At 32.9% G+C, this 23701-nt stretch overlaps 1 protein-coding gene across 4 annotated transcripts in view; it reads right to left on the bottom strand.

Moving 5' to 3' along the window:
* Positions 1–23701, bottom strand: part of LOC114334652 (kelch-like protein 26) — a 297957-nt gene that overhangs the window by 60879 nt on the left and 213377 nt on the right. For 3 of the 4 annotated variants that reach the window (XM_050656093.1, XM_028284744.2, XM_028284743.2), the window contains one exon: positions 3768–3944. In XM_050656093.1, the coding sequence (XP_050512050.1) occupies positions 3768–3944 (177 nt within the window). Of the gene's footprint in view, positions 1–3767; positions 3945–7357; positions 7491–23701 lie in introns of those variants that run through there. The other variant, XM_050656094.1, reaches the window with a different exon arrangement.

Here is a 23701-nt window from a genome sequence, read left to right as displayed (position 1 = left end):
TTAGGTACTTTAACAACTTGACATGTTCGTCATCAGTACATAATGTTTCTAAATAAATGCGACAAACTTTAAGGGGTAATTTTACATGAGAAAATAAGGACAGTTTGCTTTATAATCATATGTCCGCAAACGCTTCGTTTGCGAGATACGGGATGTCGAATTTTTTTTTACAAAATGACGATTTATTTATTGCTTTAAAACCATTTGAGATATGCAAATCAAATTTGATGGGTTTTAAGACGTAGTTATTGCACATTTTTTGACATACAATTAGCAATTTAATATTCACCATTGGCGCGCAAACGGGTATTATGACCGATCATATTACCCGTATGCACGCCAATGGTGAATATTAAATTCTTAATTGTATGGCAAAAAATGTGCAAACACTACGTCTTAAAACCCACCAAATTTTTGCATATCTCAACTGGTTTCAAAGCAATAAATAAATCGTCAGTTTGTAAAAAAAATTGGACATCCCGTATCTCGGAAACGAAGCATTTGGGGACATGTGATTATAAAGCAAACTGTCCTTATTTTCTCATGTAAAATTACCCCTTAAAGTTTGTCACACTTATTTAGAAACACCCTGTACTGATGACGAACATGGCCAGTAGTTAAGGGACCTAACTTTTTTATTATCTAACATAAGCGAATGGATCTAAAAACAGAATGTTAAGAAGACCTGAGGCTATAATTGGGTTTTAATTTCAGTATTTTATAAATGCTAATAGTCCACAGGGTGATGCGAACTTTGAGAATAAAACAGTTTGATTCGTACACCCAGTATACAATGACAGTTTACCTGTCTAACAACAATATTATTACAGTGATATTGTTAATGAATAAGGCTATAACATGGTAAAAAATCACTTAAATCGGACAACAGGTTTAGGAAATTCGAAACTTCAAAAATGACCAAATTTTGAAGTGGATCGATTTTTTTGCACCCGAGTGTATTTGATACTCTCACGTCGAATTCCAAATATCCCAAAAATAATTTACAATATTTAGCTGCATTTAAAATGAAATAAAATAATTTATGAATGATGTTTTATATAAATTCAAAAATTGTAGTTTCTTATAACAAAAAATATAATTTCTTTAAAGTCTATATTAATTTATATTCTAAAATTATACAAAAAAATTGGCACCATTTCCCGAAAGTAACCATTAAACAATGCTTTAATCCAATTATTTTTCTTTGCTCCAACCTATTTTTGGATGTAGGAAAACGAAAGAATTTCACTCCGCTATTTGTCCACGTAAGCACACAATCAATAGTGACACAAGAACCATGATAAGGCATTTTTAAAAAATAAACGTAGTTATAATATACGCCCAACTGCCCCCCACGGTTTACAATTTATGCCACCATGAGAAACACTGTTGAAATGTCATATCTACTCCATTTCAACCTTCCCAGTAGATAGTAATGGTTGTTCCAAATTTAACCTTAAAATTAAAGTTATAAGAAATATAATTAAAGAAATATTGATATCTGCCTTTTATTTCTAAAATTCATATACAGTAGAACCCCGCTAATCCGAACATTCGGCAAATCCGAACCAATGGAAAGTGAAAAAAATTAAAAAATTCAAGACAAAAACATAGAAACATGTGTATTATACAGAGAAAAGCCACAATATTTAACAATGTAGGATTAATAGGACTTTAACATTTAAAATTTCTTAAACACAAATACGCACTTTAATATAATTAGTCCAGGGCCCATCTGTTTTGAGATGGACGTTGAGAGGGGACTCAAATTTTTTTGCAGAAATTGCTTGAAAATAACTCAAATAATAATATTTGAGTTATCCTACCTCTCAAAAAGGCCCGGAACATTGTTTAAATAATCAAAATGTCAAAAAATGAAGGAAAAATTCGATTTTTTTCTTGGTTTTTTGATTATAACTTTAAAAATGTTGATTTCCGAGAAAAGTTGTACTGACATAAAAGTTGCGTAATTAAATTTCCTACAATATGGAATTGGTTAAAAATTTAAAAAATAGTCACCCTTGTTGCAAAATAGCAAGAATTGCGAAAAAACCATACAAAAACAAGTATTCGCATTTTACTTTTTTCAACCATTTATGTTACACCCAGGACCTTCATATTTTACCCAGAAAAACTATATAATATAACAACACAACACTGTAAATTTCATTAAGATCAGTTTAATAGATTTTGCAATCCAGCTTTCGCAAAAAAAATTCATTTGTTTTAAATGTTGCAGGACTGAAAATAAAGCAGATAGCAAGTTGAATTTTTTTTTGCTTATAGAAGTGTACTGTACATTTCATATGCAATAATTAGCAAAATTAAAATCGATTAATTACCACGGCGTCAGGAAATTTTTTAATTTAAAATTAATTTTTGGTGCTACGCGCAGGACAGCGGTGTTCGATTCACACAAGTTGAATTCCACCAAAATTTCTTCCAATCTTTATTTAATATATTATTTTCTTACTCTATATTTTGTTGTATTTTAATATTTTAATTCCACAAAAATCAAACTAATTTTATTATTGTTTGTGAAATATTGTTTAAACAATTGCATATGTTTAAAAATAATAAACTTTTATTCTCTAAGTTAAAATATACGAACAAAGAAAGTTTTTGCTAAAAAAAGTGTTATTTCAAAGGATAGAGTATGTGTTTTTATTTTGCAATAAACAAATTTATTTATTTATATCGAAATGTAATAAAAATTAAAATGTATCAATCATTATCAAAGGTCATTGGAATGCCCAATCAGAGCAAACTATCCGCTGTCCTGCGCGTAGCACCAATAATTAATGTTTACTTAAAAAAATTCCTGACGCCGTGGTAGTTAATCAATTTTAATTTTGCAAATTGCAAATAAAAGGTACAGTACACTTCTATACTCAAAAAAAATTTCAACTTGCTATCTGCTTTATTTTCAGTCCTGTAATATTTTGAAAAAATGAATTTTTTTTTGCGAAAGCTGGATTGCAAAATTTATTTTGCAAAATGTATTAAAGCGATCTTAATTAAATTTACAGTATTGTTTTACTGTATCATAAAGTTTTTCTGGGTGAAATATGAAGGTCCTATGTTTAGCATAAATGATTGAAAAACGTAAAATTCGAATACTTGTTTTTGTATGGTTTTTTCGAAATTATTGCTATTTTGCAACAAGAGTGACTATTTTTTAAATTCTTAACCAATTCTATAGTGTAGGAAATTTAATTACGCAACTTTTATGTCAGTACAACTTTTCTCGGAAATGAATACTTTTAAAGTTATAATCAAAAAACGAAGAAAAAAATCTAATTTTTCCTTAATTTTTTGACATTTTGATTATTTAAACAATGTTCCGGACCTTCTTGAGAGGGAGGATAACTCAAATATTATTATTTGAGCTATTTTCAAGCAACTTCTGCAAAAAAATTTGAGTCACCTCTCAACGTCCAAATGTACTAATATTTTTACAGATGCGCCCTGGTCTAAATATAGTCCTTATAAAAAGGTTAAACACAAACTTAATTCGGTTCTTAATTCGTAGTCAACTTGAGTCCAAAAGTATTGTCCACATTCTTGCGAGAACGTTTTGCGACTCAAAATCAACGACAATGAAAACTCTGAATTACTAGTTAGGCTAACTTTCGGATAATCCGAACTTTTCGGAATCCGAACAGGCTGTCCCCCCAATTAGTTCGGATTTTCGGGGTTCTACTGTACATATTAGTTAGACTAGTAGACCATTTGAAATCAAATAAGAAAAAACAGATGTTACCAACCTATTGTAGCTATATCTACACAGTTATCTATATCTATTTGATTTTGTAAGTAGGTAGAACAAGCTTGGACGACAGCTACCATTTGGACGTGTGAAGCCGCTTCCAAGACATCTTGTACATTGGCTAAGTTTAGGGCTAGTTGAGTTGTGTAAGCGTATTTTAAGATGTGATCAAAACCTAAAATAACTCATCGATTATTTATATATAATGTCGTTTAAATTTTCTTTAAAGAAATTACCCTTTCATTAAATTATATAATATATGGGCTTATAAGGAGTGTAAATTCCGTCTGGAGCAGTTGGTAGGTGGATTGAATGGCAAAGCCAAATGGAATAAATTCATTATTTCGCGAATGAGCGAGTTTGGAAATAAATCCCGAAACAGGTCGATTTTTATTTTTAAAGTATGATTTGTTGGCATACAATATATATCATACCAGTGATGCCATCCGTCTGGGCATTGATTAATAACTACACATAGATACCTCACCTTAAGGTAAAACCGAATTCAGTGTTAACCTCTTTGCCCCTCAAGTCTAAGTACTACCTGGCTGGACGGTGGCGACATTTATTGAAATTTTTGCCAATATTGAAAAATAAATTTGAGTTGCTTGGTTGGTTTAATAGACAACGATATAAGGGTAGTTATTCAGCATTTTCACAAATAATTTTAACGCGCAGATAATAATTCCGATTTTACTTCAGATAAAACGCTAAAAATTGATTAATAATAATAGTGAAGAGGTTTCCTAAAAATTATTTAATTATTAATACACTACAAAAAAAAAAACAACAAAATAGAAAAATGTGTACCAAATACAATGGATTATAGTTTTCTTTGACAAAACACCACAAGTTGCCAACGTTTAAATGAATAATATTGATAAAATGACAGGGAACTTCCAAAATATAAATAGCCGAGTACATCTAATTCTTTCATTTTGAGTTTTAAAATATGCAAGTTTTTATCAAGAATGCATTTTTTCCCTAAACTGTATAAAAAAGTTTTCAATAATCGCTCACCCGGAAGAAAAGTAACACAACTCAAAAAATGCATAATTCCAGATCTTGTTAAATTGACTCCAAATGCCCTCTACTTTTACCAGGAAAAATGTCACATAGATATTTCCTTCCAACTTCGAAAGATGGCGGTAGTGTCATTATGCCTTTGCCGGTAAAATGAATGCTTTTATTCCGGAACAATGACACTTTTGAGGTTCTGCTCTGACGTTCGACGTGAACGTAGAATGTATCGTTATTTATCATGAAAACCATTGTATTTCGAGAAGTGTCCTAGGTGTTTTTCATTAATGTTTAAAAAATTGACCAATATTTAAAAAAATGAAATACTCAAAATGTCATCTGTTTTTCTTTGTTAAATCAGATGTCGTAGATTTTTTGGTTTTGCTTCTTACACAATAATTAGAAACATTCACTTACCATATTCTTCATTTTTAATTCAAAATTTTTAGCACTTACCATTTTTAAAACTGACAGCTAAATTAAGATTAAAAAAATCTGTTTTTGTCTCTCCTGAAAAATGTTGTTTTTGAGTTGTGACACTTTTCTTCCGGATCAGAGATATGGTTCCAATGTTCTGATATTGTTTTCCTGATGTTATAAAATAATAATTGTTAACATCTACTGTATATTATAGAAACTAAAGCTAATAGTGTTATTTAACATATTTATTGTATTGTATTCATGTTTGATTAACTTTACTTTTATCGAAAATAAGAAATTTTCTGTTTTTTGTTTGCTTTCATTAATGTTATACCACTGACAAGTTTTTAAAAGTTTGATTTTCACCAAGAATTTTATATTTTTTCTTTTATGGTCTTTACAGTTTTCAAGCAAATTTTTAGTTAATAAAATATGCTTAGCCAAATAGTTTTCAATATTGTCAAAAACTGCATTACCTACTTTAAATAAATTAAAGGCCCCGTGAAACTTTTTCTAACATTATTGTAGTAATAGTAACAAACAAATCTGATGATCTCTGAAGAATCTTTATTCATGTGCGCCATATTCTCTAAGTAGTAACATTAATTCGTATTTCTGTAATAGCATTTTAGTGTCTTGCAAATCTTCATGGCATTTAATCCAATTCAAATTCTTTATAATTTTATAGTAAATATAACTAGTAACATGCACATGTATTAACAGCACACGTTTCTAAATTTGTGGTTGTTGTCTTAAATTCCGCTTTAACTTATCACAGCACAATACGCAGCTTTTAGAAGGTAATACACCTATAGGGCAAGTTCGGCTCTGACGCCACTGTTAACTACTCGCAAGTCAGACAGCGACTGAGAAATCTCAATACATTTTTCGAGTAGCGTCATCTAGTTGCCGATACGTCTTTTGGTTACCACGAGGTGAGCTATCTATGGGTAGTTTAATAATCAATGGTCTGGGCGTGATGACTGAGTCGATAATTTTTTTTGATATATATATATATATATATATATATATATATGCCAAAAAATCATAATTTAAAAATAAAAATCGGTGTGTTTAGGGATTTATTTCCAAAATCTCTCATTCACGAAATAATGAATTTCTTACATTTGGCTTTGGTACATTGTATACACTGCAATGCTCATAGAACCAAGGATGTGTCTCTGGTAAACAGGACGGATCCACTGAAAACGAACAATGCAAGTAACCGGACAACGCACCAATGAAAAAAAAAGAATATGGATAGCCACTTGGAACATTAAATCCCTGAGCACAAAAGAACAGGAACTCACTGATACACAGATATACTATATGTTACCCAAGAAACAAGAAAAAGGCCAAACCATGTTAGACAACTACTTGATGGTATACAGCGGCGTACCAAAAGAAACAAGAGCTAAGGAAGGAGTCGCTATATTAGTCAATAGAAAACGAATTGATCAGATAGAAGCCTACATGTCAGGAAAGATTATTTGAATCAAAATAAAACTACGAGGAAAACAACTTAACAGCATACGATTATAAGCACCTGAAAATAATAGAGAGTAATGTATTAGAGAGGAATATAAACTACGATCCTATGCTGTGCGGACAATGTTATACTAGCAGCAGAAAAAGAAGACGATTTACAAAGATTGGTGCATAAATTCAACAACTACTTTCAATGGGAAATAAGCCACAATTTTACCAAAAAAATGATTTTATTATCGTTTCGAAGTCCAAATCGGGTTTCGTTGTCAAAATACAAAATAGGTACTACTAAAATAAACAAAAATGTTATTGCTAAGTAAAAAAATTCTTCTAATAATTTATTTAATCTGACTCATTTATAATGACAATTCAGACGTATATTATACATTTTAAATTATGCTAAATGAAACCAATTGTCGCAAATTCCTCGGTAGAATGCAGTAGGATGTGGTTACCCATACTGAAAGAGGAAGTCAATAGAAAGAAAATACCACGATTAGTAAGTCGATAACATATAGAGTTAGTACAAATTTTATATTTTAGTATTACTTATTGTATATCTATGTATTATTAATATTATTTATAATTTAAACATATTAAAGTCAAAATTTGATATTAGTTTTTTTTGAAAGTAAATTAAATGTAAGACCAAATACTTACGATGTCGGCATAGTATCACGAGGTTTTTCCTGGTTTTCCCTCGTGATTTACTACGGAATTTGTTAAGAAATAGTCGATTTCGTTCCTTGTTTTTCCATCTGGACTTTCCCAGGTCCATCTTCTGTGTTTTTTCTTTTTAAAGAAGCTGTTCATTTGATAGAGATTGTTTTCCAAAAGAAAAGTTAACAGTTGTTTGCCTCTATAATTTCTGCCTTCGCTTCCAAAATTTCCCAATATAATTTCAGAGGGGTCTTCCTTGGTACCTATTTTGGCGTTGAAATCACCGCCTATTATTAAGAAGTGGCCAGGATTTTCCTTGATTGCACAGGATATTTGGTCGTAGAATATTTGGACTTCTTCATCTGAATGGCCTGTAGTAGGTGCGTATACTTGAATGAACTTTAGGATATATCTGGTGCTCATTTTGATGTTTAAGTAGACCACCCTTGTTGATATTTGGTTTATTGACACAATTCTGTTCGCAATTCTTTTGTGAACAAAGAAGCCGACTCCTCCGACTGTCGATTCCTCTTCTCCTTTGTAGTTCCACAGATGGCCTGATGGGAGTGAGATAAGATTCCCTCCTTTTTTTCTAACTTCGCTGATACCCACAATATCCCAATTCACTTTTGAAAGTTCTTCCTCCATTTCTTCGAACCTTTCTTCGGTAGAGAGCGACCGAGCATTATATGTGGCGATGTTGAGGTTTATATTTTTGACGCACTTTGAATAGGGTTGGTTTACACTGCTCGGGTTTGTGGCATTTAAACACCGTGCTTGCCTTGCATGTTGGTGAGTATTCATATTTATTCCCACGAGTAGCTGGGGATCGTTGTCGATTCCTGTAGAGCCCCGCGTACAGGAACAAGGCTAATTTTCAATGGGATTTCGCCCGGTGTCCCAAGAGCATCGTTAGCGGCCGCGTGACGTGCGACCATTCAGTTTTTAGCACGATAGCTTCCACCTTAACTTACGGATTTTTTGCATCTGGTTTTCTCCATATTTTGTTGGGTAAGATGGGGAGGGAAAAAGGGGTATATGGGAAGAATCTGTAGTAGAAAGAAATATAGTGACCCGTCTGCCTTCGGAAACCTAATCGCCATTCGGGGTCGGAAAAAAACAAGAGTTAGCCAAGAGAGGCTGATAGAAAAGATTAAAGACATTTCACTCAAGACAAGTTGAAGAAGAGTAAAATGTGAAGGCCCTTATGATCCGCCAGGTGCGTTTCATAAGCGTATGAGTATTGGTACGCTTTGTGTTCCCGCTCATACTTCGGGGTGTTGACTACAGACTGTATGGCTCGTCCAGCATGCCATAGCATGGATGATAAAGTTCACGTAATTTTTACAATGTAGACACCCTAAACTCCATGGTCTGACATAAACCAGTTTAGCACAAGCAGTGATCACAGGTTAGTAAGAGCTAAAATAACGATATCGATCGAAAAGGAAAGACTCAAAATGATAAATAAGAAACACCCAAAGAAATGGGTAAAACCAACTAATATTCAGGAGTTCGAAAAATATATTAATGCTACATTGAAAGATACAACAACAACAGACATTAATATACTGAACAAGCAAATAATCACCACAATACAACAGGCTCAAACTAAATACTGTCCAACAAACCAAAAAGATGAAAAAGTAAGTCAACCTACTAAAACCCTTATAGAACTAAGACGACAGATGAAAGGAGATACAAGTTCCAGCAAAGAAGCGCTAAATCAAATAAATAAGACTATCACAAAGTCAATAAGAAAAGACATAAGAAACTACAATGTAGAAAAAACAAAACAAGCAATAGAGCAAAATAAGAACATGAAAGTTTTGAAGAACGTAAGCGTACAAAAAGGAAAAATAGAAATCAACAAACTAAGAAACAGAACTGGAAAATAAACTACAAACAGAGATGAAATATTAACAATAGTCGAAGAGTTCTACACAGAGTTATACAAATCAAGAAAAAAAAGATGACAATGCGCAACCTCCAATTACAGTAAAAACTGGGGTATTAAATCAAGGATCGGATTTAATGCCCGATATAACAAAATCAGAAATCAAAGAGGCTCTGAAGAAAATGAAAAATAATCGAACCCCAGGTGAAGATGGAATAGTATCAGAAGAACTAAAAATTGGAGGAAATATACTACTTGAAAAAATTAAACAACTTTTCAATATTTGCCTTCACAACGCCAATATTCCAACAGACTGGAACAACGCTACTATGATTCTATTACACAAAGCAGGAGACAAAGCCAATTTAGAGAATTACAGACCGATTAGCCTACTCAGCCATTTATATAAGTTATTTACGCGAATAATAGTTAAGAGAATGGAAAGAAATTTAGAGACATCAACCAAGAGAACAGGCAGGATTCCGAAAAAATTACGGAACAAATGACCATCTACAAAGTATAAAAACCCTGATAGAGAAAGTAGTGGAATACAATAAACCCCTAGTTCTAGTTTTTATCGATTTTCATAAAGCCTTTGACACAGTTGAACTTAGCAAAATATTACAGGCGCTTAAAAAATGCAGGCTAGATTATAGGTATACAAAATTATTACACAAAATATACTTACAGGCAACAACCACTGTCAAATTACATACTAACAGTAATCGCATAAAAATAGAACGGGGGGTTAGACAAGGAGACCCAATGTCACCTAAACTTTTTAATACGGTCTTAGAACATGCTTTCAAGAGTTTGGATTGGATGACAAAGGGAATAAAAATAGATGGAGAATACCTAAACAACTTACGTTTCGCCGATGATATAGTCATAGTAGCTGAGGATCTAGGTATGGCAAGAGAGATGGTACAAGAACTCGTTGTAGCTACAGAAAATGTAGGTTTAAATATAAACATCTCAAAAACAAAAATAATGACAAATTTGGTACCCAACCAGAACATCAGTATTGGTGGGAAGGAAATAGAACTCGTAGATAGATATAAATACCTGGGACATGAAATTACGATTGGCAGGGATAACCAGACTCATGAGCTGAAGAGAAGAATCGGTCTTGGGTGGGCAGCATTTGGAAAACTGAGAGAAACTTTTAAAAGTGAGTTACCCACATCTCTAAAGAGAAAGGTATTCGATCAGTGCGTCCTCCCAGTCTTGACGTACGGATCAGAAACACTTACCTTAACTAAAACCTCGGCTACCAAACTAAGAGTCACGCAGAGAAGAATGGAGCGGTCAATGTTAGGAATAACTCTGCGAGACAAAATCAGAAACGAAGAAATCAGGAGAACAACAAAGGTGACTGACGTCATCGAGAGGATAGCCAGGTTGAAGTGGAGATGGGCAGGACACGTAGCCAGAATGACAGATGGGCGATGGACGAAGAGTTTATTGGAATGGAGGCCAAGAGAAGACAAGAGAAGCGTCGGTCGACCGCCTACAAGATGGACTGACGACTTAAGAAAGGTAAATAAAAACTGGATGAGGGCGGCGCAGGATAGATGGGGTTGGAAACGAGGGGAGGAGGCCTATGTTCAGCAGTGGACTTTTGAGGCTGGATGATAAGATTACTATGGAATCTCTAACGCGAGAATTTTAGTGTCATCGCTGCATTTGGTTGTCTTTTTAAAGACACATCACATGCTATGATTTTTTTTGTGACGGATATTCTTGAGTTGGGATTGATTTCATGTAATCGAATGAACTATCTTTTAGTAAAGTCGTCCCAGGAACGCAACTCATAAATATTGGCGATATCATTTTAAATTCTTCTACTTTAAAATGTATAATATACGTCTGAATTGCCAATATAAATGAGTCAGATTAAATAAATTATTAAAAGAATTTTTTTTACTTAGCAACAACATTTTTGTTTATTTTAGTAATATTTTGTAATTTGACAACGACGCCCGATTTGGGCTTCGAAACGTTAATAAAATCATTTTTTTGGTAAAATTGTGGCTTATTTCCCATTGAAAGTAGTTGATTATAAAAATGCCACAAGGAAATAGCTTCAGAACAACATAAATTCAACATAATGGCAGCTAAGTTAAACGTGGTCATTTCAGCCCAGAAAACAAAAACAATAGCCATCAACAAACAACCCACCAGATGTAAAATAGAGATTAACGGAACCACCATTAAACAGGTTATGGAAATCAACTATGTAGGCATCACACTATCCACTCACAGTAATGTAGGAGCACAAGTAAAAAACAAATACAGAAAGATAATAGAGCAGCAGGATTTCTAAAGAATACAATATGGAGAAACACAATGGAAACTAAAACAAGAATTTACAAAACGGCTATAAAAGTAATAATGAAATACACGGTTGAAACGAGACATACTAACAGGAATCACGGGAAACACACTGAGGGATCGAAAAAGCAATGACGAAATCCGAACAGCATGCAAGGTGTAGAAAATAGGTGACCGGGTACTAAATAGGAAGAAATAATGGAATAATCATATAAGCAGAATGACCGATGATAGGGTGGTCAAGATAGTAACAGACAAATCGCTGTCAGGAAGAAGAAGTATGCGCGGAAGAAGAACCACGGAACCACGCTATAAGAAGTACCACGGAAAAACTAGAGTGATAATATAACCTGAAACAGGCAGAATTACCTAATAAGAAGGTAGAAGAAAAAGGTGTAGTGTTGAAGAAGAAACGGATATATATTTGGACCTTGCAAGAAACAAAGAAAAAGGGGAAAACAAGCCGATTCTAGGAGAAAATATCTTAACTTACAGCGGGGCACATGATTGGATAGATAGCCAATAAAGGAGTTGCCATACTTATAAATCAAATACATAACATATTGTCAATATAATATATTGAATATTATAACTTCAATAAAGATAATTATAGAAGGATAAGATTTAAACATTATTGGAGCATATAGCCCAGAAAAAACAGAAAACTACAACCTACAAGAGACCAGTTCCATGAAGAACTACAAAAAGCTATTTGCTTAGAGATAGTAATGAAGCTTAAAATAGGACAAAACCTAGCAATTTTTACAGAATGGATCGATTTGCTTGAAAATTTGAGAATAAGTAGTGGATAGTCCAGGGATCAAAATCTATATAATGCCGAAAGGCGCTTTTACCATGGGGGTGGTTGCCACCCCATCTCGCGGGTGGAATTTTTTTATAATATATTGACCACAAAAGTTGGTAAAAATATTTATTCTAAGCAAAAACCGTTTTATACATTTTTTTGATAAAGTTAATAGTTTTCGATTTATTCGATATCGAAATTGTTCTAGTTTTATATCGAAAAAATGAATGTTTTTAATAAGTTTTCTGCTAATGACTCCAAAAGTTTTCGTTTTATCAAAACAACTTTACTTAACAAAAATGTACCTTTTAAAAAAATAAACAAAACTGTTTTTTTAATTTTCTTTAAGACCAATACTAATCGAGCTATATTTTATTATATGTTAGCTCTTCTTCGTCAAATGCTAAATATTGTAGTTTCAAAGTCAAAAGACAAGAAAACTATGCATTTTTAGAGGATAACTTCTAGAGGATAACATCTCCAGAAATAAAAAAATAGTCTCTAGCTAAAAAATTAAGTGACTTATAATGAAAAGAATGTCAGTCCCTATTTTTTTTCAGCGAAAAAGTGATCGGAAGCAACCTCCTAATCACCACCCTAATTAAAATTAGTCATTGACCTTATTTGGTCTTCTTTATTTATGTATTATTAATAGGTTCTAGAAGTTTGACCGGCTTAGAATAATTATTTTTTTTAAATGGAGTTAAAAGCAAATAACGAATTTTAGTAGTTTGGAAAAAATGGCCTGTTCTTCAGAATAGAAAGATTAGCATCAGAGATACGAAAAAATGTTTAAATATGAAATTGTAGCCTATTTAATAGGTCTGGATCCCGCGTATGAAAAAAGTTGATTAATAGCAAGCTGAAAATTTGTTAATAGCTTAAGGGTATCTAGTCGGACAAACTTTGAGATATGGAAACACTGGAACAGGGGAAGTTTTAATTGTGGAACAGGTTAAAAATTTGGAACGTCAGACCAGGAAAACGTCCCATGTATTTTGTCGGACAGAACTTCCAATTGATTTGTTACCCTTTCATTAAACTCTCATGCAAAAATCAGACTGCTATTTGTCACCTGTCATCATTCCTGTCATTTGACATGTTCTACGTGTTCCACTCATTAAAATGCCCAGTTGGTGATAAATAGCAGTCTGATTTTTGCAGGACAGTTTAATGAAAGGGTAACAAATTAATTGGAAGTTCTGTCCGACAAAATACATGGGACGGTTTCGCAGTCTGACGTTCCAAATTTTTAACCTCTTCCACAATTAAAACTTCCCCTGTTCCAGTGTTCGCATACATCAAAGTTTGTCCGACTAGACACCCTTAAGCTATTAAAAAATTTTCAGCTTGCTATTAATCAACTTTTTTCTCATACGCGGGATCCAGACCTGTAATTCCCAAGAACCTGGTTTGCAAAAATTTTTTCTACCGCAAAAGTTGAGTGAGCTATTGACAATTAAAACTTGTAATAACATGCAAAAACCACCTTTACCAACCCTTTCAAAGTCACCTCTTTTTGCGACTGGGGATTTTAAAAAGATTTAATATTAATAAGCTTATAGATCTTGTAAAAACCTACAAAATTCTTTTTTACCAAACTTTCTAAGACAAAAAATAAAAAAGTTACGGTTAAAAAATCAATATATTAAAAAAAATAAATCCAATTGGAAGCATAATAATGTAAGTTAGCGGTGTTTTTAGTCATTGGCCTTATTCATTCTTCTTTATTTATGTATTATTAATAGATTCTAGAAGTTGGCATAGAATGATTAGTTTTTAAAAAACTGGAGTTCAAAGCGAATAACGAATTTTTGTAGTTTGGTAAAAAATGCAATTTTCTTCAGAATAGAAAGATTAGCATCAGAGATACGAAAAAATGTTTAAATATGAAATTGTAGGTTATTTAATTCCCAAGAACTTGAATTAAAAACATTTTTTCTAAGGCAAAAATTGACTGAATCGTAAATGAGTGTTGTCGAAAAACATTGATTTTTTCGATATAAAACTAACACTTTCGATAGCGAATAAATCGAAAACTATTAATTTTATCAAAAAAATGTATGGAACATTTTTTGCTTAGGATGAATGTTTTTATCAACTTTTGCGGTCAAAATATAATATAAAATTTCCATCCCCGAGATGGGGTGGCAACCACTCCCATAGTGAAAGCGCTTTTCGGCATCATATAGATTTTGATCCTTGGAGTATCCACTAATTATTCTCAAATTTTCAAGCAAATCGATCCACTCTGTAAAAATTGCGAGGTGAAAAGCTTCGGTTCTTGGACTAAGATGAAGTGAAGATAAGATGCAAAGAAAAAAGAAAACATTTCTACAATATAGAACTTAAAAAACCCAACAGGTATAAAATCATTGCAAAATAATTTGAAACAAAACGCCAGCCTTAATTCGATAAATTAAAGAGGCGTATTGGGAAACTTCCTTTAAACAAATGGAACATAACTTCTAAGGAACCCAGAAACAAATATGGAACTTGTGTAAAGGATGAACCAACTAATAAAAAAAAACACATTCAGAATAAAACATGAAGGGATTATACAATGCTTATTTCTTAATGCGAAGAGCAAAAAGGAATCATTCACACCAGAAGTAGTAATAAATGAAGAACTGCATATCAAGATCTAACCAGAAAGAGAGGTACCAGACGCACGAAGAAATTTGACGGACAAATGATTAAAAGGAGAGTGTAAGGAAAATCAACATTAAAATAATTTAACCTAATTCAAAAAATCATAGATTACAATATAGGGTGAGGCAGATAAAGGGCCTATTAGAAATATCTCAAGAACTAAAGCTAAGAGAATCATGAAAATTGGAATACAGGGGTTTTGAGGTATGAACTATTTAATGAAAATATTTTGGTCTCTTTGCTACTTCCGGTTATACCGGAAGTTGATTGTAACTTCGTTTTTTTAAATGCGACACCCTGTATATTTTTACATTTTTGGATTTTGCTCGATGTCTTCTTTCTTAAAATATGAAGTTTTTTTAATATTGTACAGGGTAGTTCAAAAGATAATTACAGTTTTTTATAAATTTTGTAGCAAACTTCACACCCTGTAGAATTGTACTGATTTGCTATTAAAAACTCCATTTATGTTCAAATGATTTTTAATATAATCTATTATTATTAAAAATTATTAATATAGCGAAATGTTTAATTTTAGTATACAGGGTGGGTCGAAACTCGGAATGATCATTTCTTTTCTTAAAGGAGTTTTCTTAAATAGAACACCCTGTATTTTAGTACTGTAAGTAAATGATATTTTATAGTACTTTTTGATTTCTTAAGCATTCTCTATACCTAACTGCTTTAATTTGTAAGTTATTCGTAGTTCTTTAAGTCAAACATTAATTGCAACAAAAATTACGTGAAATTTTATTAATATTGCCGTGAAAATATTAAATTATAAATAATTTTTTTAAAATAAATACATGTCATCTAGAATTATCCTTAAATCATTAAAAATATACCAAAGACACTTAGATTACGAGAACGTTTATACTAATATGCAGATTCTCAGTGACATTTAATTCATTTTAATCATTTACAATAGTTTTCGTTTGATCAGATTTCTCGTAATCTAAATGTCCAGTTCGTTGAAACCGCTCTAGTAAATTTTGAAAAGTTTCACTTTTTGGTTGTCATCTATCATGGAATTGCTGATGATAAATTCTTACTGCTAGTAGCACATTTTTATTTGTTCTACTATCCTACAACAAAAAAACATCTGAATCAGTTCCTCATTAGACAAATTCATATTAGTAATGGTAGCAAAGCAACTGGAACTTCAAAAATAGTAGAATGTTTAAGCAAAGCTTATTTTAGTTTAAGCATATTTAGTGTCAAAGTCATAGCCAACTAGATAGAGTATTGTATGTTTTTATTAATATTAAACACACCAACAATCTTAACTACGTAGGTATTTTGATATATCAACCAGTATTAATAAATTAAGGGTCAGTCGAGATTAATATGTGTTTATTTTCGAAAAATTATTTATAGATCAATCAAGTTAGTAAAAAATAATCCGTTTTTCGACATAATTGAAAAGACGTGGCTTGACAGTTGAAATGTGTAGTATGAGATATTACAAAAAGGCTACCACCTTGGGATTCATCAATTTTTTAGTGGAACATTTTTTAAATAAACAATCAAAACGTCAAACTTAGTTTTTTGCTCATAACTTAAAAACTTGTTTATTTAGAAATTTGACGTCCACAGGTAACTTTTCCAGAAAAAAAAGATACATCGAATGAGATACGCTAAATGAAAATCGGTTAATAAACAAAAAAGTTATTGCAAAACGGACGACAAAATCACTGTTTTTGAATATTGTTAATAACAACTTTATTGTTTATTAAAATATGTTTAAATATACCTAAACTTGAGGGCATTATGGTGTTTGAATGGTGTGCAAAAAATGGTCCAGATCTGTTAAATAGTTTTAGCAAAATTGAATTTGTTTATAAAATTTTTTGAAAAACGAGCTAAGTTCTTAGGCTTGTCCAGTTAATATGGCTGAATGTATCTCAATAATCCGGGGCTCATTTCCTTCGTTAAGATGTATACGTATACTAATAGCCATGAAAAAAAAAGTAAAAAAAAATACATGTACGTACACAAAATTATTTGTTGATAAATAGCAGTTTTTAAGCTTATAAACAATTACAATAATTTCGTAGAAATTAGATCAAATTAAATGGCAATGAAAAATGCGGAAAGCTGGTTAAATTTCACAACTTCTAAAAAAAATTTTTAGGTCCTACAACTCTTGGGGCCTGAGATAGCCCCTTTTTTTGAAAAAATCACTGTTACGTAAATTAACAACACTAAGATCTGAAATTAACCAATCTTTTATAAGAAAAGTTTTTAACAAAGTTTTTAGCAAGAAAAAATGTTAAAAATTGTTTAAACAGTAGTGTTATAAACAAAGAGTATTTTGCGTTGCGACTAAAGTAAAAAAAAAATGGGCGTAGCCGAATGAGAATAAATTCGCGGACTACCATTCGCTAGCGCTAGACCGCTGCAGCCCATTTTTAACATTGTCAGTATACCGGATTTGAAGCTTAATATTATAATTTAACTTGAATTTTATGAATATTATTATGTTGCACATTTATTTAGTAAAATTATATTTTACATAAATAAATTTAAAAAATAACAATAAAAAGGCCACTTCAAAATAGGTTTATACATCCCATTAGCTGCTTTGTTTTGGATAATTTTGCAATGAAAATAAGATAAAAGTTATTATTTTAATGTGGTACCATAGATAAAAAAAAAATAGTAAACTTGGTACAGTAGAACCCGATTGGTAGGTATAGGCCATTTTTTCTTCTCTATTTTGAATCCGTGTGTAGTCCTGTATCTCGACCCCGTTAGGTAAATTATTCCGATTTGTATTTTTTGCACAAACTTACTCAAAAAAAAGTTCCTTATAACAAATCCAGAGGTTACCAAGAGCTACCGCGGCCGGAAAATTGTTTAAACAATTTTTTCATTAGTTTTATGTTTACTTATAAAAGTTGGGTGACAAACTGTTTAGTTTATAATTTTAATCAACGCAGCATTAAAACATAGGTCCTGAAGAAGTTTTCTGGAAAATTATGCAATATAGAAAAGTCAAAAGTCAAAATATGCAATAGAAAAAAAGTTACGCGACTTTATAGACGAGTGGTACTCCCCCAAAAAACAACGCTTATTTCTCGAGATATCAACCACGGTGTGGTGAATGGCTAATTTTGGTCTTACTTTATATTTTTGATGGTGCGGAAAATGAAAATGAGTTTTATTTTGAATAAATTTTGTCAATCAAATTTTGCGATTAAACTTTGCAATTCAAGAATCTGCACCTTTTACTTCAAACAATTTATAACTTTCTTTATGGCAAGACTGAAATATTGAAGCAGGTCCCATTGTCTTCAGAACGTTGAGAAATATATACTATAAAAATCTCAGAAAAAATATTACAATGGAACAGAGTTGTAGCAAGTTAAACGCAAAAAAACGTGATTTTTTTTTATTTTTAGGGTAAAGTTGCGATTTTGATAATGTTCCCCCACGTAAAATTCAAAACAACCCTAATTTTTGTTTTCAGCACCATCAAAAATATAAAGTATGACCAAAATTAGTATCAGTATCTTGAGAAATAAGTTTTTTTTTTGGTGTGCCGCTCGTCTATAAAGTCACATAACATTTTTCCTATTGCATATTTTAAATTAAATTTTTTTGAAAAACTTCTTCATGAATTATATTTTATTTATGTGTTAGTTAAAATTATAAACTAAAAAGTTTGTCACTCAACTTTTTTAAGTAAACATGAAACTAACGAAATCTGACGACAAAATATTTAAAAATTAACAACTTCTCTTTTAATGTGTTTAATCATTTTGGACAAATCTCATTATTATCTAAATGCTTCAAAGATAACACAGACACATTTTCAAAAGGAAATATTTACAGCGACCAAAAATACAGTGAGTTAAAATTGAAAAATCATCAAAATTGATTTTCGCATTTTTGCATAAAATTTGATTTTTGAACATGTTCCACTAATTCTAGAAAAAAATTAACTCCATATTCGGATTCAGAGACCTCGAAAACATAAGGAATCACGCAAATTTGTCATTCACCTTAAAGTTGATTTTTGTGGTCGGTATAACGTAATTTTGGGAGTTGCTGCCGGTCGCCAACCGCGCCCACTAATCAGTCAGTCGACTACGCCCGCTATTTTTTACTTTAGTCGGAACGCAAAATACTGTTTGTTTATAACACTCCTATTTAAACAATTTTTAACATTTTTTCTCGCTAAAAACTTTGTTAAAAACTTTGACTTTTCTTATAAAAGATTTGTTAATTTCAGTTCTTAATTAACGTAACAGTGAATTTTTCAAAAAAAGGGGCCATCTCAGACCCCAAGGGTCGTAGGACCTAATTTTTTTTTTAAAGTTGTGTATTTTAACCAGCTTTCCGTATTTTTTATTGTCATTTAATTTGATTTAATTTCTACGAAATTATTGTAATTGTTTATAAGCCTAAAAACTGCTATTTATTAACAAATAATTTTGTGTACGTATATGTAATTTTTTTTTACTTTTTTTTTCATAAGCTGTTAGTATACATCTTAACGAAGGAAATGAGCCCCGGATTATTGAGATACATTCAGCCATATTAACTGGACGAACCCCAGAAATTAGTTCGTTTTTCAAAAAATGTTATAAACAAATTCAATTTTACGAAAACTATTTAACAGATCTGGACCATTTTTTGCACACCATTCAAACACCATAATGCCCTCAATTTTAGGTATATTAAAACGTATTTTAATAAACAATAAAATTGTTATTAACAATATTCAAAAACAGTGATTTTGTCATCCGTTTTGCAATAACTTTTTTGTTTATTAACCGATTTTCATTTAGCGTATCTCATTCGATGTATCTTTTTTCTGAAAAAGTTACCTGTGGACGTCAAATTTCTAAATAAACAAGTTTTTAAGTTATGAGCAAAAAACTAAGTTTGACGTTTTGATTGTTTATTTAAAAAATGTTCCATTAAAAAATTGATGAATCCCAACATGGTAGTCTTTTTGTAATATCTCATAATACACATTTCAACTGTCAAACCTCATCTTTTCTGTTATGTCTAGTAAAAACCTAACTTGATTGGCCTATTATGATTAAATATTTTCACGGCAAACTTAATAAAATTTCACGTAATTATTGTTGCAATTAATGTTTTACTTAAAGAACTACGAATAACTTACCAATTAAAGCAGTTAGGTATAGGGAATGCTTAAGAAATAAAAAAGTACTATAAAATGTCATTTCATTAAAATACTAAAATATAGGGTGTTCCATTTAAGAAAACTCATAAAATACTCATTCCGAGTTTCAACCAACCCTGCATACTAAAATTAAACATTTCGCTATATTATTAATTTTTAATAATAATAGACTATATTAAAAATTACTTGAACATAAATGGAGTTTTTCATATCAAATCAGTACAATTCTACAGGGTGTGAAGTTTTCTACAAAATTTATAAAAAACCTTAATTATCTTTTAAACTACCCTGTATAATATTACAAAACCTCATATTTTAAGAAAGAAGACATTAAGCAGAATCTCAAAAAATATAAAAATATATAAAAGGGTGTCCCATTTAAAAAAACGAAGTTATAATCAACTTCCGGTATAACCGGAAGTAGCAAAGAGATCAAAATATTTTCATTAAATAGTTCATACCTCAAAACCCCTGTATTCCAATTTTCACGATTCTCTTACCTTTAGTTCTCGAGATATTTCTAATAGGCCCTTTATCTGCCTCACCCTGTAGAATACCGCAGGAACGGCGATCAAGTATTTTAATGCTTCGCTTTAAAAAAGGAGCGAGCGGAGAACGAGTAAACTATAGAGGCAGGTACTTAACAAAGACGCCACTAAAACTAACAATAAAAATGAAAACAAATAGACTGAATGAAGGTCCATAATGACCTTAGCAGAAGAATAACAAGGCTTTAGATCTCTATCTGTCTATCTAATTAGCTTTCTTCGGTCCATCTGTGGACATAGGCCTCCCCAATCCTTTTCCATTCTTCTCTGCCTGTCGCTACAGTTATACACCTAGAGCCCACGTGCTTCTTGATATAATCTGTCCATCTCATTTGGGACCTTCCTCTGCTTCGTTTATATTCCCACGGTCTCTAATTTATAAGAATTTTGTTCCATCGGTCTTCTTTTGGTCTTATATTGTGTCCGGCAAATCTCCATTTACATTTTTCTTGTCTAACATCCCTAACTTTGGTTTTCTCTCTTATCCACTCGTTTCTCTTTTTATCCATTTTAACAGTTTAACAGACTAGCGTACCTATGTACTTTTGGACCTCAACAAAACTTTCGACTGAGTCGAACTGAGGGACGTCATTCTCTCATTATACGCAAGAAACATACCTATCCCATTAAGCATAATCAATACTTCAAAAAGATCGAAATCATAAATACAGTAAAGTTCAATAGATCCGCTTTAGTAATAGACAGCAATAAAAGTCAATAAAAAAATGGTAGCCAACTTTGAGCTTCACATTTTAAAATTAGTAGTTAGAATGTTACAGGGTGTTCGATAAAGCGCTGGTTTCCTCGAAAGCGGTGCCGACAACCTGCGATCGTAACACTGCGATGAATGACATCATAAAAAACTGTACCATGCAAAATAATAGCGTTGGTTTCCAAGGATGCGTTGGAAGCCACCGCTTGCTGAGCTTGCACATTCCATTGCCCCAGTGAAGAACCTTGAATTTTTCACCGTAATCTGACGTAATTCATCAAAGTGCTACGGTCGCTGTTTGTCGGTGCCGCTTTCGAGGAAACCCAGGCTTAACACAGTGGCAGACCAAACTTATGTTTTTTAAATGGAACACAGCAGAGTGTGGGTCGGTTGGGCATGGGAAAATTTTGACAGCGTGGGAAAAATTTTATCTGCCACGCCCCACGCCACGCCCACCACAAAGCCACGCCCACCACAAAGCCACGCCCACCGCAAGCCACGCCCACCACAAAGCCACGCCCCACGCCACGCCCACCACAAAGCCACGCCCACCACAAAGCCACGCCCACCGCAAGCCACGCCCACCACAAAGCCACGCCCACCACAAAGCCACGCCCACCGCAAGCCACGCCCACCACAAAGCCACGCCCACCGACCACGCCCACCACAAAGCCACGCCCACAGACCAATGGTTGCCCACCGGCCAATGATTGCCCACCGACCAATGAGAAGGAAGCCTCGCCCACCCACAGCATCGCCCATGGACCAATGAGATCAAAGTCCAGCGACCAATGAGAACTTAGCCCCAATCACCGACCAATGAGAACGAAGCCCCGCCCAACGACCAATGGGAACACAGCCAGGCCCACCTACGTCACAAACCCTCGCCTTCCAAGATGGCCTCCTCTTTATTTCGTTTATCGCAAAATATACAGGGTGTAGTCAGAAAGCCAAATAAGACACTTATCCATGAAGCACCTATCTGCCATCTGCGTTGTTATTGGTTCGTTTATTACATGTAAGACATTAAACGAAAGAGGAGCAATCACAAAGACATTAGCAAAAGAGCATTAGAGCATGTCTCCGACCTGACTGATCATATATTGTTGGAAAGAGGAAGGCATGTTACCATATAAACAAAGATGTCAGCAATGACAAAACGGCACTATATCATATCTTCGTGTCTATTGGTCCAATTCGTGTGAATATGGTCTCGTTGGGAAAAAGAGGGGATATTGAATATGTTAACATAAAAACAAAGATGTCAGCAATGCCAAAACGACACTATATCTTCGTTGCTATTAATTTTAGCGCAACAGACATCGAAGGGAAGGAGAAACATGGCAACACTGCCAAAACGGTGATATATTAGTCCTATCACAGTTCTTCATCTTATCATGCCACCTGTCGGCTGCAACATGTAACTATGCCCAAACCATCTAGAAGAACGTATACCAGTCTTACAGTATGACCATCAAACATCCTATCACAGTTCTTCATCTTATCCTGCCACCTGTCGGCTGCAACATGTAACTATGTCCAAACCCTCTATAAGAACATATACCATTCTTACGCTGTGGTCAATTCTTCATCTTATCATGCCACCTGTCGGCTGCAACATGTAACTATGCCCAAGCCCTCTAGAAGAACGTATACCATTCTTACAGTACTACCATCAAACATCCTATCACAGTTCTTCATCTTATCATGCCACCTGTCGGCTGCAACACGTAACTAATTGACATTGCCAAAACGGCATTACAACATATCTTCTTGGCTAATGATCCGATTTTGACGTATGGGATATCAAATGAAAGCGGTGGCGACACAGATGGCAACTGTCAATTCTTCTTCTGTCAACGTTCAATATTAATTGCCAATTCTTCTTCTTCTTTTCCGTATAGTGCCTAACAGAACGTGACAGTGCCTAACAGAACGTGACGTGCATAACGTCACGTGAATCACGCGACGTAAATAACGTGACCTGATGGTTTCTAATGGCCTCTAATGGTCTCTGCTACACTCTATTCCCTAATGGTATAGACTATTTATCTTTAAACCATCCTAACAGTGTACCTCTTTAACGTGATATTTTACCGTGAATGACGTAACGTGAATGACGTGACGTGAATAAGACATTGCCAAAACGGCACTATATCGTATCTTCGTTTCAATCATACATTCCTACAATGAACATATACCATTCTTACAGTATGACCAACAAACATCCTCGAT

The sequence above is a fragment of the Diabrotica virgifera genome, chromosome 7, assembly GCF_917563875.1.
Source record: "Diabrotica virgifera virgifera chromosome 7, PGI_DIABVI_V3a".
In the NCBI taxonomy this organism is placed as follows: Eukaryota; Metazoa; Arthropoda; class Insecta; order Coleoptera; family Chrysomelidae; genus Diabrotica; species Diabrotica virgifera.
This window is presented reverse-complemented; position numbering and strand designations above follow the sequence as displayed.